This window comes from Pollicipes pollicipes, unplaced genomic scaffold (assembly GCF_011947565.3).
Source record: "Pollicipes pollicipes isolate AB1234 unplaced genomic scaffold, Ppol_2.1 Scaffold_7231;HRSCAF=8579_pilon_pilon_pilon, whole genome shotgun sequence".
Classification (NCBI taxonomy): Eukaryota; Metazoa; Arthropoda; class Thecostraca; order Pollicipedomorpha; family Pollicipedidae; genus Pollicipes; species Pollicipes pollicipes.
Genome location: NW_023597034.1, coordinates 43,219,648 through 43,233,353, shown reverse-complemented (window position 1 = coordinate 43,233,353; position 13,706 = coordinate 43,219,648). Strand labels below are relative to the sequence as shown.

Here is a 13,706-nt window from a genome sequence, read left to right as displayed (position 1 = left end):
TGGGGCGAGATCTGGCGAGCACATGGTAGCCGAGCCTCAGCACACGAACCGGAACGGCCCCAGCTCGGCCTCACGAGCGGTTTGAGCCGTAGCTCTCTCCTGGATTTCCCTCAACATCTTTTGATGGTGTGCCAGCTGGCGGTGTGTTCTCGTCTCCGCCTTGAGCCATCGGAACTAGGCAGGCGGGTTTTCCGTTGGAGAGAAATCCGTTCCAACGCAAAAATCGCACCGGAATACACCAGGAACAGATTTGAGGGACATGCTGCGATCGGTATCTGTGGCGTAAGCCTTGCAGTAAGGGACGTTTTTCGTCGCGCATGCAACCAGGTGCTCGTCTACAGCAGTTTGCCGGAACGTCATGGGTCTTCCTGGATGGGAGGGCAAACCGATCGCGGCTCTCCGTTCTCCCCATGCATTCTTTTATTCGGCTTCTCTACCACCTGCAGAATTTGGTCCGCAATCTGCCGAACATCTTCCATCTTGTGTTCAACTTCAAACACTCGTGCCATGATGCATGTCTCAACGCACATGCACAGGGTTGTACAGTTGCTGCCGAGGGTGGTCCTCCACAAGCTTTGGAGGATGACACAGTACCAGCTTCTGAAAAGCACGGCCGAGTACCAGCTTCGGGAGAGGATGGCTCATCGCCAGCTGATGATCATGATTATCCTCGCCCGCTTCCAAGCAGAATGGCCCGGGATCAGCTTCTACATTACATCCATCATCTTCTAGTCCAGGCCTCCATGCCAGCAAATTGGGGTGGGTTCTCTGGTTTAGACCTGAAACGGAGCATCCTTACATTATGTTTGGGAATTCAGTTGAAGGTAAGATACCAGCTGTGAACCATGGGAGGACCAATAAGCATCAAGTTGGCGACGGTTTACCTCTACCAACCGACCGATCATTGGTGGACGAGTCAGCTGAGCGGTCGACGAGTCACCGGAGCAGGGGCAAAGTCCCCTCCCCCCGTTACGTTACCAAGAAAAATGTTAGGTTAAGTTGTCAGCTCAATGATTTTATGGTAGGTCGAAGGGCAAATTTTCAAGAAAATCATATTTTTCAGCTTTACAACATCACACATATGAGGCCATACCTTCTGGCGACACGAGAGCGAGTCGGGAGTGTTTCTTGTTTACTTCGAGTATGACTGCGCATATCTCTGTGAGTTTTGAGCATGAATTTACATTATACGGCTTCGTTAATGCAGCAATGTCGGCACGCCGCGCGCATTTCACGGCATCGTCGGCACGCCGCGCGCGCTCCGCGGCATCGTCGGTTGCCGCCCGCCATCCGTCCCGGCCGCAGATCGCTGCGCGGTGTTCCTCAAAAACCGACGCTGCTCCGAAATCAGATGAGATAGACAATTTTTTGCAAAACTCGCGCAATGGATGCCCCATGAGGCGTTGAGAATTTGGGTGCGATTGCACAGCATGCCGGAGATGTGCTATCAAAAGACTTTAGGGTACGCCCGGCTACCAAGGCGAGGGTTAAAGGGAACGTTTCACGCCTGAAGACGCCGAAGCAAGCATCGAATTTGATGAATCAAGCTCACTTATAACTTTTGGAATACTTTTTAAGTGGAAAAGACTGCTCTAGGCAGTAGCAAATATATGTTTAGTAAATACGCCCCCTCAACGCGTCATGATTTGATTACTTCATTGTACTTTGCAAAACATTGATAAAGCGCCAGTTGGACGGTCGTTATATCTGAAAATCGCGCTCACAAACGCCAGATATAAACGCTCCGACAATTATACTTTTCTTGGCTTTGATCGCCCCATGGTTTATGGAATAACAGGATTTAAATGACGTCATTATCTCACCATTAATGCCACGGTGACATTGAAACACGCTCCCCAATATACCTTTCACCATTTTCGCGGGCGCGTAGCTTAGAAACTAGCGGGATGTAAGTATTAAGAAAGGCGGGATTGTGAACAGCATCGAAAGGTCTTCCAGATGGCCATTTCAGTTCAAAACACCACATAAATGTGGAACACTCTCTTTAAACAACGAAATGAACGAATTACGTACGTTGCCCTATTACGGTAGTGACATTATTTGTAATTGAGGTGTTCAGCGAAGGCAAAACCCCTACTGTCACTACATATTGCATAACGCTGTCGTTGTCGTTGTATACCAACGCTGTCATTGCACATTGTATGACGCTTGGCTGCGATTGCGCCCGGTGAGTGGATGTATACTGTGTGTGAATATCATTCTGCCATTATTGTTATGGAATGGTACTGTGTGGGAAAATAAGGCATGGTGTGCTGAAACAGGGGTATACAGATCGTAAAATATCGTGGGTTTTTATCCCTGCATTTTTTTGCTCGCAGGCGTTATCTTCAATCGCAAACGAACAATTGCTTAGCAGCGAGAGAAATTCAACATCACGCCCCGTCTCTAATCATGGATTGCTCAGCAGGCACCCTTGTAGAATTAGGGATGTCTTACCTACATACCTATAACCAGTGACCTTACTTGCCAGCCAAAGCTGCCGCTTGCATCCAGCGCTAAAACTAGAGTTTTTGCAGTCGAACAGGCAGACTGACGTGTTTAACCCTCACGTACCTTTTGAGATTTCTATGCTCGCCATTGAAGCTGCACGCCTCGTAGCCACATCACACATTGTGACGAGAAAAAGCAAACGATTTGTTTCTGGCGACCACAGCAAGTCCACAGAATATGGCCTTTCATCAATTATTTACTCCCCGTCTTCTCGTGAGCACTTTGCAATAACGCACCCGGCTCTATAACAAACTAGCAATGCCCAAGGCCGCAATGGCGCATTTCAAAGCAATAATACACCGCTCTCACAAAGAAAAAGTCATACACCAAGGTCGGAATGACGTCATTAGTTTTGAATGCTTTTTCTACGCCATGTTTTGTTTCAACAGGATCATAACTGTTGATGGTATGTTACTAATTTGTTTTTATAAAAGTAGTTTAGTTAACATTTAGTGTTTGCAAACTGATCTCTACGATTGCATCACGTAATGTAAAGCTCAAACCAGGGACGGTCAAATTTTTACGTTTAAGAGACAGCAAATTGAGGGCAAAGAGCATATTACAAACTTAGCTAAACTTACCCTTTGAACAAACAGGAGACAGCAAGTGCGCCCACAAAGCTCCCACAAGTCTCCCCAAACGGCAAGTTAGATGAAGGTCTAAGCCATTAAAACGCATGTTTCTGCTTATTACTGAAGGTGATGCATATCATCGCACTAGAATTATCGTTTTACAAACTGAATGTCAAATAAAAAGACTGGAAGCAAGAGGGCGTTCTGTAGCTGTTCATGAACACTTCACGTCCAAAAGGAGTTTTTCACGCTCGTGGGCGACTGGACAGTTTTTTAGTTCTGCGCAGCCGAAAAGATCTCCCGTGATTTTTTCGTAACATATGGCTTTCTGCAGAGGTAAATCAGAGGCCTGCATAGTCTGAACGCTATTGAGAGTTTTACTATTTTTCCCTGCAGGGTGTAGAGCTGAATTGACCCCGCATGGGAAAATGGTACACTAGGATGGAAAAATGATACACTAAAATGGGAAAATGGTAAAATGGAAAAATGGTACACTAGGCTTCACATGCCAGTTAGCGTCTACCAAATCCATCTTCAAACAAGGCGGTCATGGTCATATCCACCCACTATCCGTTTTTAGTTAGTCTTACCCATATTGACCAATCCACTTGCCATACGCCTAGGCTTCATCATGATATATCCGTAATTTCATCGGGCAGTAAGAGGGATTTCAACCCGTCTTCTTGTGGTTATCATGTAAATGTCATATGAACGCAGCCCAGCATGATACAACAGCATACACGACAATATCCTGTAATAGGTTTTGAGGAACGTATTGCATAATTCCTTAAGTTCCCATTCGTGCCCTCATTCCTGCAAACCAGAATTCCCAAATCAAACCAAACTCATCATACACAAATGTCCATGATCTAATGCGACCCATGAAACCCAACGCAAGGCACGGTTACAGACTTACGCTGTGTAAAGACCGAGTCTACGTCGCGGCATAAAGACACGCACACACGCAGCTGATACGGAGTCCAGTTTGACGCTGGGAACGGAGATATACTGGCTCTGGCGCTGGGCGAAGGCAACAAACTGCATCCCGGGCGGATTAGCCGCGGCCCGGGGCGGCAGACGGCACTCGCGGCGGGCGCGCGGACGGGTTTTCAACAGGGTCAACCGGCAAGGACGGCTGTGATAGGGCTGCGGTCGGCCTCCACCAGTATAAAAGCCGCTCCCCGCTCCCAAAGGACACCATTCGGACAGCAGACTCAAGATGAAGCTCGTAAGTGGTCGGTCTGGCTCTGCTAATGGCAGACTCTGGTGTCCCGTCAGTGACAGTGCCGTGAATGGGAGCAGTTGGAACAGGCCGAGTGTTTCAAGTCCAGAGTGAGGAGGGCCTGAACCTGCTCGGGGGCAGGATTCTCGTTGCATCGAGTCGCAAGAGCATTTGTTAGGCCTTTTCACTCTTTTTTAGCAAAAGTGCGCCGCGGCGGGAAACGTTGCAGGGTTATGGAAGTTCATGCCATTTTCCGCACGTTTTTCAATTTGTATTGCAGCTGCCAGTGCACGAGCGGTAACATGGCAGTGCATGCTGTTGACGGTCGTTCTGTTTGTGCGCACAGCTGATCGTCCTGTGCCTCGCCGCTGTGGCCCTGGCCCGGCCCCAGGATGAGAGGAACGCCGAGATCATCACCTACGAAAACGAGCTGAGGGAGGACCAGTCCTACGACTTCAAGTACGTTAGCATCTTGGACTAATCAACTTAAGGCTGCTTTTGTTGATTTGATTCTCTTGAGAGGAATTCTTTGTGAGCGGAGCGCTGAATGAATTAACTTGACAGGTTTTCTCCAAGCTCCACGGCACTTATTCGGGACAAGCACTAAAACGAAATTAGAGTCGTAACAAAAGCATCATGGCAGTTGGATTGAGGATTAATCTTACCATAGCATAGCAATTTTACTTCATGGGGCATACTAAGCATAATTGCATTTACACCTCTGAGGTAATAGGCGAGTCCTACAGATCTGAAATGCCGCAATGCATGTAACACTGGATGTTTCCCACCCATAGCCTGGAAACCACCAACGGCATTATCCGCGAGGAGTCCGGCATCTCGTACCCGGGTGCCGAGCCGGAGACCGGCAGCTACACCCAGTCGGGCAGCTTCGAGCACCCCCACCCGGACGGCTCGGTCACCTACCTGACCTTCATCGCCGACGAGAACGGCTACCGGCCCGAGGGTGATGCCATCCCCGTGTTCACCGGACGCGTCGACATCCAGGACGTCTAGAGGAGCCTAGTCCGTGTGCTGTCCACTGAAGGTCATCTGGATGCGGTGGCGGGGAAGGACACCGTCCTCGCCAGCAGCACAACAAAGGCAGGGGTGACACTTGGTCCCCAGAGTCTCTCAGATGGCCATCAGGACGATGGGCAGCGGGAGCCTGCTCTTGCCCTCTGTGCAAGGATTTCTGGTGGGCATTTCATACAACTTGCATTGTGCTATGCCATTATCATTTTTCGTCCCTGTAAGGCCTGTGGACTTTCAGCCTGCTGTCCTTTCGATGGTCGCGATGAACGACTTGGATGGATCGGTATCTTACTTCTTACTACCTTCGCGTTCACAAGTGTGAACAGTGAGCATTTTTCTGTATGCTCCGTTTCTACTTCTCGTTTGTATACACAAAATACAACAGATTGTCTCCTGTACTGCGTCTGACCTAAGGAAACTTTAGAATCTCATCGGGGCAAAGCCACGAAATCCATAATGAGGGGCCGATGAGCGCTTTGTGCAAAAAACCTCAACAGGCCGTGGCGTATTTTGCAACGGGCTCGAATGATAATGGTAACGTTCAGAGCCGTGGGGAGAGGAGAAAGCGTGGGGAGGGTATCACCTCTTCGAGTGACACCTTGCTGCACCTTGACTGACGCCGAGTACTGCATCACCCGTACATGAACATGAACATCGCTTTGGTTGGTTAAATCTTTGGAAAATGTTGGCAGGGGCTAGTTTCTCCACTTCGCTAATACCCTCAAGGGAAGGAAATTATTTCACTGTCAAGGTGCGCGTTGTTAGCATGAAAGCATGCTGTTAGTTGAGAAAGTAACACTATGAACCAACGGACACAGTTGCAAATTAACAGCTGCAAAAACACCCACAAAGCGTGCAAAGGTTCATTGGTGCATGGGCCTCCGGCCAAGCCGGCAAACAGCAAATTCCAACCGGCACCCATGGAATGAAACTCATGCGACTGTCACTGAAATACTGCAGTGACTGTTAGGCACACGCCCGATGCATTCACAGCTCTGCGTATCACACTCTCGCTTTCCGATTAAAAATCAACAAATTTCGTGTTTGAAATATTGGCCTCTAAATGCCCCGAGCTCCGAGAAAACCCGTTTTTTTTCGTAACCAGCGCCAGTTCTCAGATGAGATCATTAAGGGGTAACTTACCAGTTTATTTTTGTTATTTTTACCAGCAATATTTTTTGGCTTAGCTTACTACAGAGATTCCAAAACGCATACCATGAAAATTATATGGGTGCTGTCTCCCGTAGCTGCGCGTTTTGATATAAAGAGTCTGCCATCAGATTTGTCGTTGCACCCCTTGCAATCTATTCTTCGCTCAAGTTGAGCAGTCCTTTCACCATTCTCAATGTCTACAGGATGAATGCAGTGATGAATTGTTTCTGCTCTGGCTCACCCTGTTTGCTCGCGGCGAATGAATGAACCAAAACTAAATTGAATACCGCTGTTTGCCGACTCACAAATAGCGCGTGCGAAAGGTCGTTCTAATTTTTTTTTAAATCGGCGGCAGCGACTGGCCGGTCGAGCCTTGACACTTGACAGTCCGTTGTCGCGAAAAGCGAAGTCGTAGCCCTTTGGTTAAAGGTTAGGTTTGCACGGAATCGTGCACGGAATGGCGAAAAGATGGGCGGTAAATATAGGCGATGAATCGGCGTATGCTGTGACGCTATCTATCGTGAAGACGACAACGATTAAGAAACAGCACATTGCTTTCGACACTGCCATTTCAAATCCTGTCATTCTCGGATTGTCCGATTATGACTGGCGTAACCGTGTGTCGTACAAACTCGTGTTAGCCACGTTAAATGTAGACAGTTTACTGGTCGACGCTTTTCATTTGAATTTACACCTTCACCTTCTCTGGCTGCCATGTTGTGCCACAAACTGAAAGCTGTCGAAAAAGAGTGAACCCATCTGGTCCGTTTCTGTGCTCGTGATACGTAAGACGACGTGACTTCTCATATTTTGACTTCCCATATTTTGCTGAAGGTACCAGTTTTGTGTCGCCACGACCGTTCATTGCCGAGATGTGGCTTTGGTTTCGAACGGCTGCTCGTCTGTTCCCCGCGGGGCCACATTTCCATTTAAAACCAACGGACCTGAAAACAACGGCACTTTCGGGCCATGAACCGCACTTGCTCGCAAGTTACATAAGGAAAATCGCCTCGTGTGTATCCCGTGCAGATTTAAGTGCCGTGTCGCTCGCCGAAGACCTCCAGACGGATCAACGTAAAAAGACGACAAACAGACAGACAGATAGAAAGGCAGATACACAGAGACGCCTTCCTCAGACAGAACATAGACAGGTGTGTACCGTCCGTTTCACCGGGCGAGTTTTGGACTGACGGTTGCTTTGGCACTTCCCAACCAGCCAGTTCATTGTTGCATTTTTATCGCTGGGGACGGTGCTGGGAAACTATCCATCAGGCATAGCGCGCTGAAGCGCCGGCTGCAAAAACTCGTCCCACCACCGACTTAACAATGACGCGTCCACTGCCTGCACGGCCAGATAGCCCACTACGCCGAGGTCAGGGACGATCTGCTGCGCAAATGATCAACTGGTTATTCGGCTGGGAAGAACGAACTAAGGAACATTGGATTGGGATTATGGGTTCAGAGTCCTTATGTTGACAGCTGTCGACCTTCAATATACTTGTGGGTACTGGTCTATCAACGCTATTCAGCAAACATAGGTTATATTTTTAATGTCCAACATTGCAAGAAGTGCATATAATCACGGGTCATGCATATCATGACTCGGGGTTGGGATAAATTTGCGCCAAAAATACACACAAAACGATTCGGGATTAAAAAAGTATCTTTTTTAAAGCCGTAGGGAAATTGGCTTTGTTGCCTGGACTTAAAGAATGGAAAAGCATGGCACACTTTGACAGTGACACTTAACAGTCAATAGCAAAGCTTATTCTGGCACCCAATGTAGACATTTTGGGAAGCAATGTAAGGTAGATTTCATCAAGATAAATCAAACGCCGTTAAAGGGAACATTCCACATCTCTGTAGAGTTTTGAACTGCAATAGTCCCCTTGAAGATCATCATGTGCAGATCACAAGCCTGCTCTTCGTAAGACCTTAACCATTCTAGTTTATGAGCCACACTTACGCAAAAATGTGCAGGCTTTTTTCGGGGATAGATTTCAAGGTCACCAAAACATGACGTTATGATAACGTCATTCAAATGTTGTCATTCCATTTGCCATTCGCCGATCCAGGCCAAGAAAGATATAGGTGTCTAGTCATTTATATATGGCGTTTTTGAGCAATATTATCCAGATACACCGGCCGTCAATTGACTCTCGATCAAACTTGTGCAAGGTACGATTGCGTAATTTAACAATAACGTATTGAAGAGGATATTCACTAAACAGAGAAATCGTGTTGTCTACAGCAGCATTTCTACTTATTGCACCAATATTTATAAGTGAGCCTATTTCATCACATCTGATGCTTACTTCAGCATCTTAACACGCGCCCGGGTGACCGGCTGGAGGCCCTTCGAGTGAGGGGTCAATTTGATGCCCCCTGAGATCTCAGCAACTAAAAAAGCTAGAGACACCAAATTCACAGGGTGTGTTGACCTGTACGCAAGCTCACTTAGATAAGAAATTGAGGTTCCCAGGTTATGACCTTCGGGTCAAACACAGTCAAACAGGGTAGAACTCCAGGGATCCAAAAAGCCCTTAGAACCTAGATAACTGTTCTAAACAAAAGGTCGCATGCTCATCTGAGGTAAAGACCTTGTTTAACCTTTTGAAGATTATAGTGACAAAATCATGCATGACTGCTCTGAGTTTTGCATTTGGATGAGTGACGAAGACTACGCTAGGCAGCATGTTCCTAAAAATAAAATCTTGACTTGGGTTATTCTAGGTCAGTGATCTATTCTGACCTTTAAGAAATCTATGGAAGATGAATAATACGGTTCCCGTTATCAACAAACTCGAAATGAGCGCCGGAAACCATCTCTTACAGCAAGCCTTAGAGTAATAAGAAAGGTTGGTTTTGATCTTGGCCTGATCTTCATACCTGACCCTATGTCAATTTAATTCGTTCCACTCGTTGTGTTGCTTAAGAAAGTATTTCAGAGATGTGTGGCTTCGTCTAACACTCCGTTGTTGGACCAGATTGAATGATTCCCTAGAAATTGCCTTCACTGAAACCATGGTCTGACTTCGACCTGCCATAGGTCAGCGACCAGCCCTCGGGGGTCATTTTGACCACCACCCGATCGCGTGTCAAAATATGGAACATTACCTTTAAGCATTCCATGATCAGCCTCTCATTGATTATTTTCTTTCGTTTGGATCTGAAGCTTATATTTGGTTGCCTGACATGTTTTGTTCGCATGGAAAGCGATTATTTAACACGCGCTTGGGTGGGGAGTCAAACTGACCCCGGACCTCCCCCCCCCCCCCCGCTCAGGTTTCTCTAGAATTATTTCCGAATGGCGCGACGTAACCGCACCAAACTCTGCATGAATGTAGACAATTGAATAGCGGATCTTTCGGTATAAAAATGAAATGCACCTTGAGGATCGTTGACCTGCGGCAGGTCAAAAGCAGGCCTTGGCTGTCAGCGAACCCATTTTTAGAGGACGCGTATGCAATCGCAATCTGCAGACGCAATCTGACGCATTAACGGAGAGTGAGACGAAGCCATACACCTCTGAGATAGCTTTTTAGGCAGCACACTAAATAGTTTCAGAATTACAACAAATTATTTTGCCCTGGGGTCCGGTATAAAGGTCAGATTGAGGTCAAAGCTTTGCTGCTTTTTAATCAACAGCTCGCTTTTTTCCGAGATTTCAGAAGGAGGGAGGTTGAATTCCCCCCCCCCCCCCCCTCTCCCAAGCAGATGGTATTCAACCAGGCAACCGGGCGCACATTAATCAATTCTTATTCCGACGCCTGGTGTCTCATCGTTATTTATGTATTTAGTGCTGCGCATTGCGCATAGAATACTTAAAAGATGAAAACCATTCGCAAATTGCGGATTTATAACCTGGTCGGAAAAAACGGATTATAAATGCTAACCAAAACACAGATAAGGACCTAGAATGGGTTTCCAAATTTACCAGCTATAACGTGTAAAACGGAATGAAAATCAATAAAATTGAAATTACCAGCGAACTGCTCATGCACACACAGCTTACATAGTAGATAATTCATCATTTAAACAGCCTAAAAAGATAAAGTCATTTAATGAGTGACGTGAACGCTGTTTTAAAGAAACAATGTCTTAACTCCTTCCCAGGTAACTTAAGGGCCTAATAATGTATCAATCGGCATTATCACAATATAAGCCCTGTTTGCTCTTATTTTGTCGGCTTTCCTATTCAACTCATCTGGATGAGATAAGAGCATTACCCCTAGTCCTCGGGGGAAACCGGAAGAATAGAGATATAGTTGCATTGGGTTAAACCCAACCACATCTCCATTCCCCTGGTTTTCTCCGAAGAATAAGGCTAATACTATTGTCTTATCTATGTGAATAATGTTTCTCGCTAAGCCACTGAACAACTTACGTAATTTTAACTCATCTGGGTGAAATCGCACTATGGTGTCAAAACTGGCCTTTAGCGCCAGAGTTTTAAGATTCAATTTCCTGCCTGAAAAAGATGAACCCGGGGCAACACTGTAGTTTCTGTTCACCCAGTCAGCCAGCTTAATATGCAATATGAATAACACCAGCTCCAAATTGAGCATTGTTCTTAAACGGATCCATTTCAAATGTCTGCCAGATTAAAGATGTTACATCCTCGCCGATGAATTTTTTGATCCACCTCACCCCTCAAATAATTTATCTCAAGGAATGAGCATGTCGTCCTCTACAACCAAGGACCCAAGGTAACTTTCTCACTCAGCAGTTTGCTGTTTGATACGAGTTAGGTGTAGCCTGTATCCAGAAAAAAACTTTGACGCTATGGAGATATTCAGTGGTTTGTGTCCTTTTTATTTGATTTACACTTGCATAACCCTTGGACAAAATGGACGCCAACAGTGCAGTTGTAAGCCTGTTATTCTATCGTAATTTCTTGGAAGGCACAAGACACCTAACACAGAAAACCAGAAAAGTAAGGTGGATGCACATGCCATCGGACACTGTCCACTCATAGCTTCAAGAAGATTTGGAGTAACTTGTGAGATCATCAGACCCCTTCGAAGGCGACTTGTATGTACATGAGATGTCAAAGGGGTCGTACCAGATACCGAATGACAGGTGGCACGTGACTAGTTGCTGTGCCAGCCTTTACTAGTTGCTGCAACCAGGTCACCTGGGCATTTATGACGTCATAATGACGTAATTCAAGCACATTCCATAAGCCATGCAGCGATCAAGGCCGATACAAATATTATGGTTGAGCCGCTCATATCTGGCGTCTGTTAGTATGATTTCCATATGCAACGGGCCGTCAATTGGCTCTTTGTGCAAGGTATAGTGACGTTATCAAGCGATGACGGCATCGAAGAGCACATTTACTAGACCGAGAAATTCTGTTGTCTAGAGCAGTCTTTTTCCTGAGAAGTATACCATCAGTTATCAGTGAGTTTGTTCCATCATATCTGAGGTTTGTTTTAATACATTTAAATATGAAACGTTCGCTTTAATTGACGTACCGTTCTCAGTATGTGTGGGAGGAATACATTTGAAGGTGTACAAATGTCGAAATATGCAAGTGTGTGATGTGCAAGTACAGATATCAATAGCTTTCATGTTTTTCTAGTACAAACATAAAAGAAGATGTGGTATCATGAGAAATTTTAGCAATCATGTTAAATAGTAACACAATCGTGTCATTCCCTGGGATGAAAGACCAGGCACCTACAAGTGGACAGACGCGTGAGTGTATTACAATGCTCACGCTACTGACAACCAAGCAGGAAATTATGGTCTCAGTTGAGGTTGTTTCACCAGTGTGCCCGAGAACCGTCACACATCTGGAATATGGTTTATGGGATGAGATGGTCACTTTATCGATTCAAAAGGCCTGCTGAAAGGCGCCGTGCTACATTTGTAAACTGGGCACCGCTGAAGCGCTTCGAGTGTCACTTGTAGATATGTTGCACATCATCTTACGTGCGAATATGTACGACTGTGTGCTCATGCCTTCCATCTACTTCGACCAGATGCGACTATGCCCGCAAACGTCGTCGTACATGTAGAAAGTTGGACGACATAATTTTGATATGATTAATATCATACCATTTGTGCGCTCTGTACAATTGCATTCGAGACATGCAACAACCTATGTTAAAGAGAGTGTTCCATATTTTTATGGGATTCTTAAGTGAACTAGCCAAGTTGAAGGTCATGGGTGCAGTTCACAGCCCTGTCTTCCTTAAAGGGAATGTTTTCACATTTGTAAGGCGGTTTGAACTGAAATAGCGATTTTAACATTTTGATGCAGTTCACGGATATGTCCTTTTTAAGACCCAAAACGCTCTGGTTCTTGCGTTACACGCCCGTAAAGTAAAAAAATGATTATTTACAGCCAGCTTCAAAATCACCTTTTGATTAATGACGCCATAGAAACATCCTTAGATCCCGTGATATCACAGGCTGTTTTTGGTTTATGGTTAAAACAGCATGACCACGGATACATTCGTAAAGGCGATGATGCTGCAAATGTGGTACAGTCCGCGGAAGATGATTGGCTTTCAGTAAGACTTTGCTGCTGAATGCGTGTCGCGAACACAAGCGTGAGCAATTTTGGGTTGTACGACACACGTCGTAAACGGGTCATTTTTCCTTATTTCTAGGCCACAGGTCGATGTTATAAAAAAAGAACGCCACCGTGTGCATAAAAGTACGGCACCCAAAAAATGGCCACTCTCCCGAACTTATAAAAAGGAGACGCGACCGCACGTCTTTTTTTCGTCTGACGTCTTTTTTCCTGTTGGGGTTTTTTTTCTTCTAATAACGTATCTCTTACAGACAGCTCGGTTGGCGCTCGGTCGGTTGGTGATTGGTGTGATGGGACGCGTGCGTGCGAGGTTTGTTCTTCTGAGCGAGAACATCGGTTTGGTATTCTTTAGTCTACTGACTCCCAATAAAATGTGATATATTGATGCCTGATATGTTGATGCCTATTGATATTGATGCCTGCCTTTGCCTTTATGTCTGTGTTCAACATGACAAAGGAATGCTGGCAAACTGGGAGAGGCACTAACACTTTTATTGCAGGGGTGTTCGAAAGTAAGTACTGGTACTGGTACTTCATTATGATTTTGCCAACATTGTGAACCTTTGAGGTATTACAGCATGTAATAAAAACCATTGCATGTCATCATATAATCAATTCATTTTGGCAGTAGGGGCTGGTGTGTGCAGCTCATTAATGGATATGCTCAGTA

General features: G+C 45.8%; 1 protein-coding gene across 1 annotated transcript; it reads left to right on the top strand.

The window, feature by feature from the left end:
* Positions 1-4,210: 4,210 nt before the first annotated feature.
* LOC119110426 (cuticle protein CP14.6) lies at positions 4,211-5,733 on the top strand. The gene is made up of 3 exons (XM_037234251.1): positions 4,211-4,311; positions 4,652-4,764; positions 5,100-5,733. The coding sequence occupies exons 1-3, from the start codon at positions 4,303-4,305 to the stop codon at positions 5,317-5,319; spliced, it is 342 nt and encodes a 113-aa protein (XP_037090146.1). The 5' UTR covers positions 4,211-4,302; the 3' UTR covers positions 5,320-5,733.
* The last annotated feature ends 7,973 nt before the right edge of the window (positions 5,734-13,706 follow it).

Excerpts from the sequence above, each read along its gene's own strand:
- LOC119110426 (XM_037234251.1), top strand. Across the intron at positions 4,765-5,099 it reads GACCAGTCCTACGACTTCAA|CCTGGAAACCACCAACGGCA; the intron begins GTACGTTAGCAT and ends TCCCACCCATAG.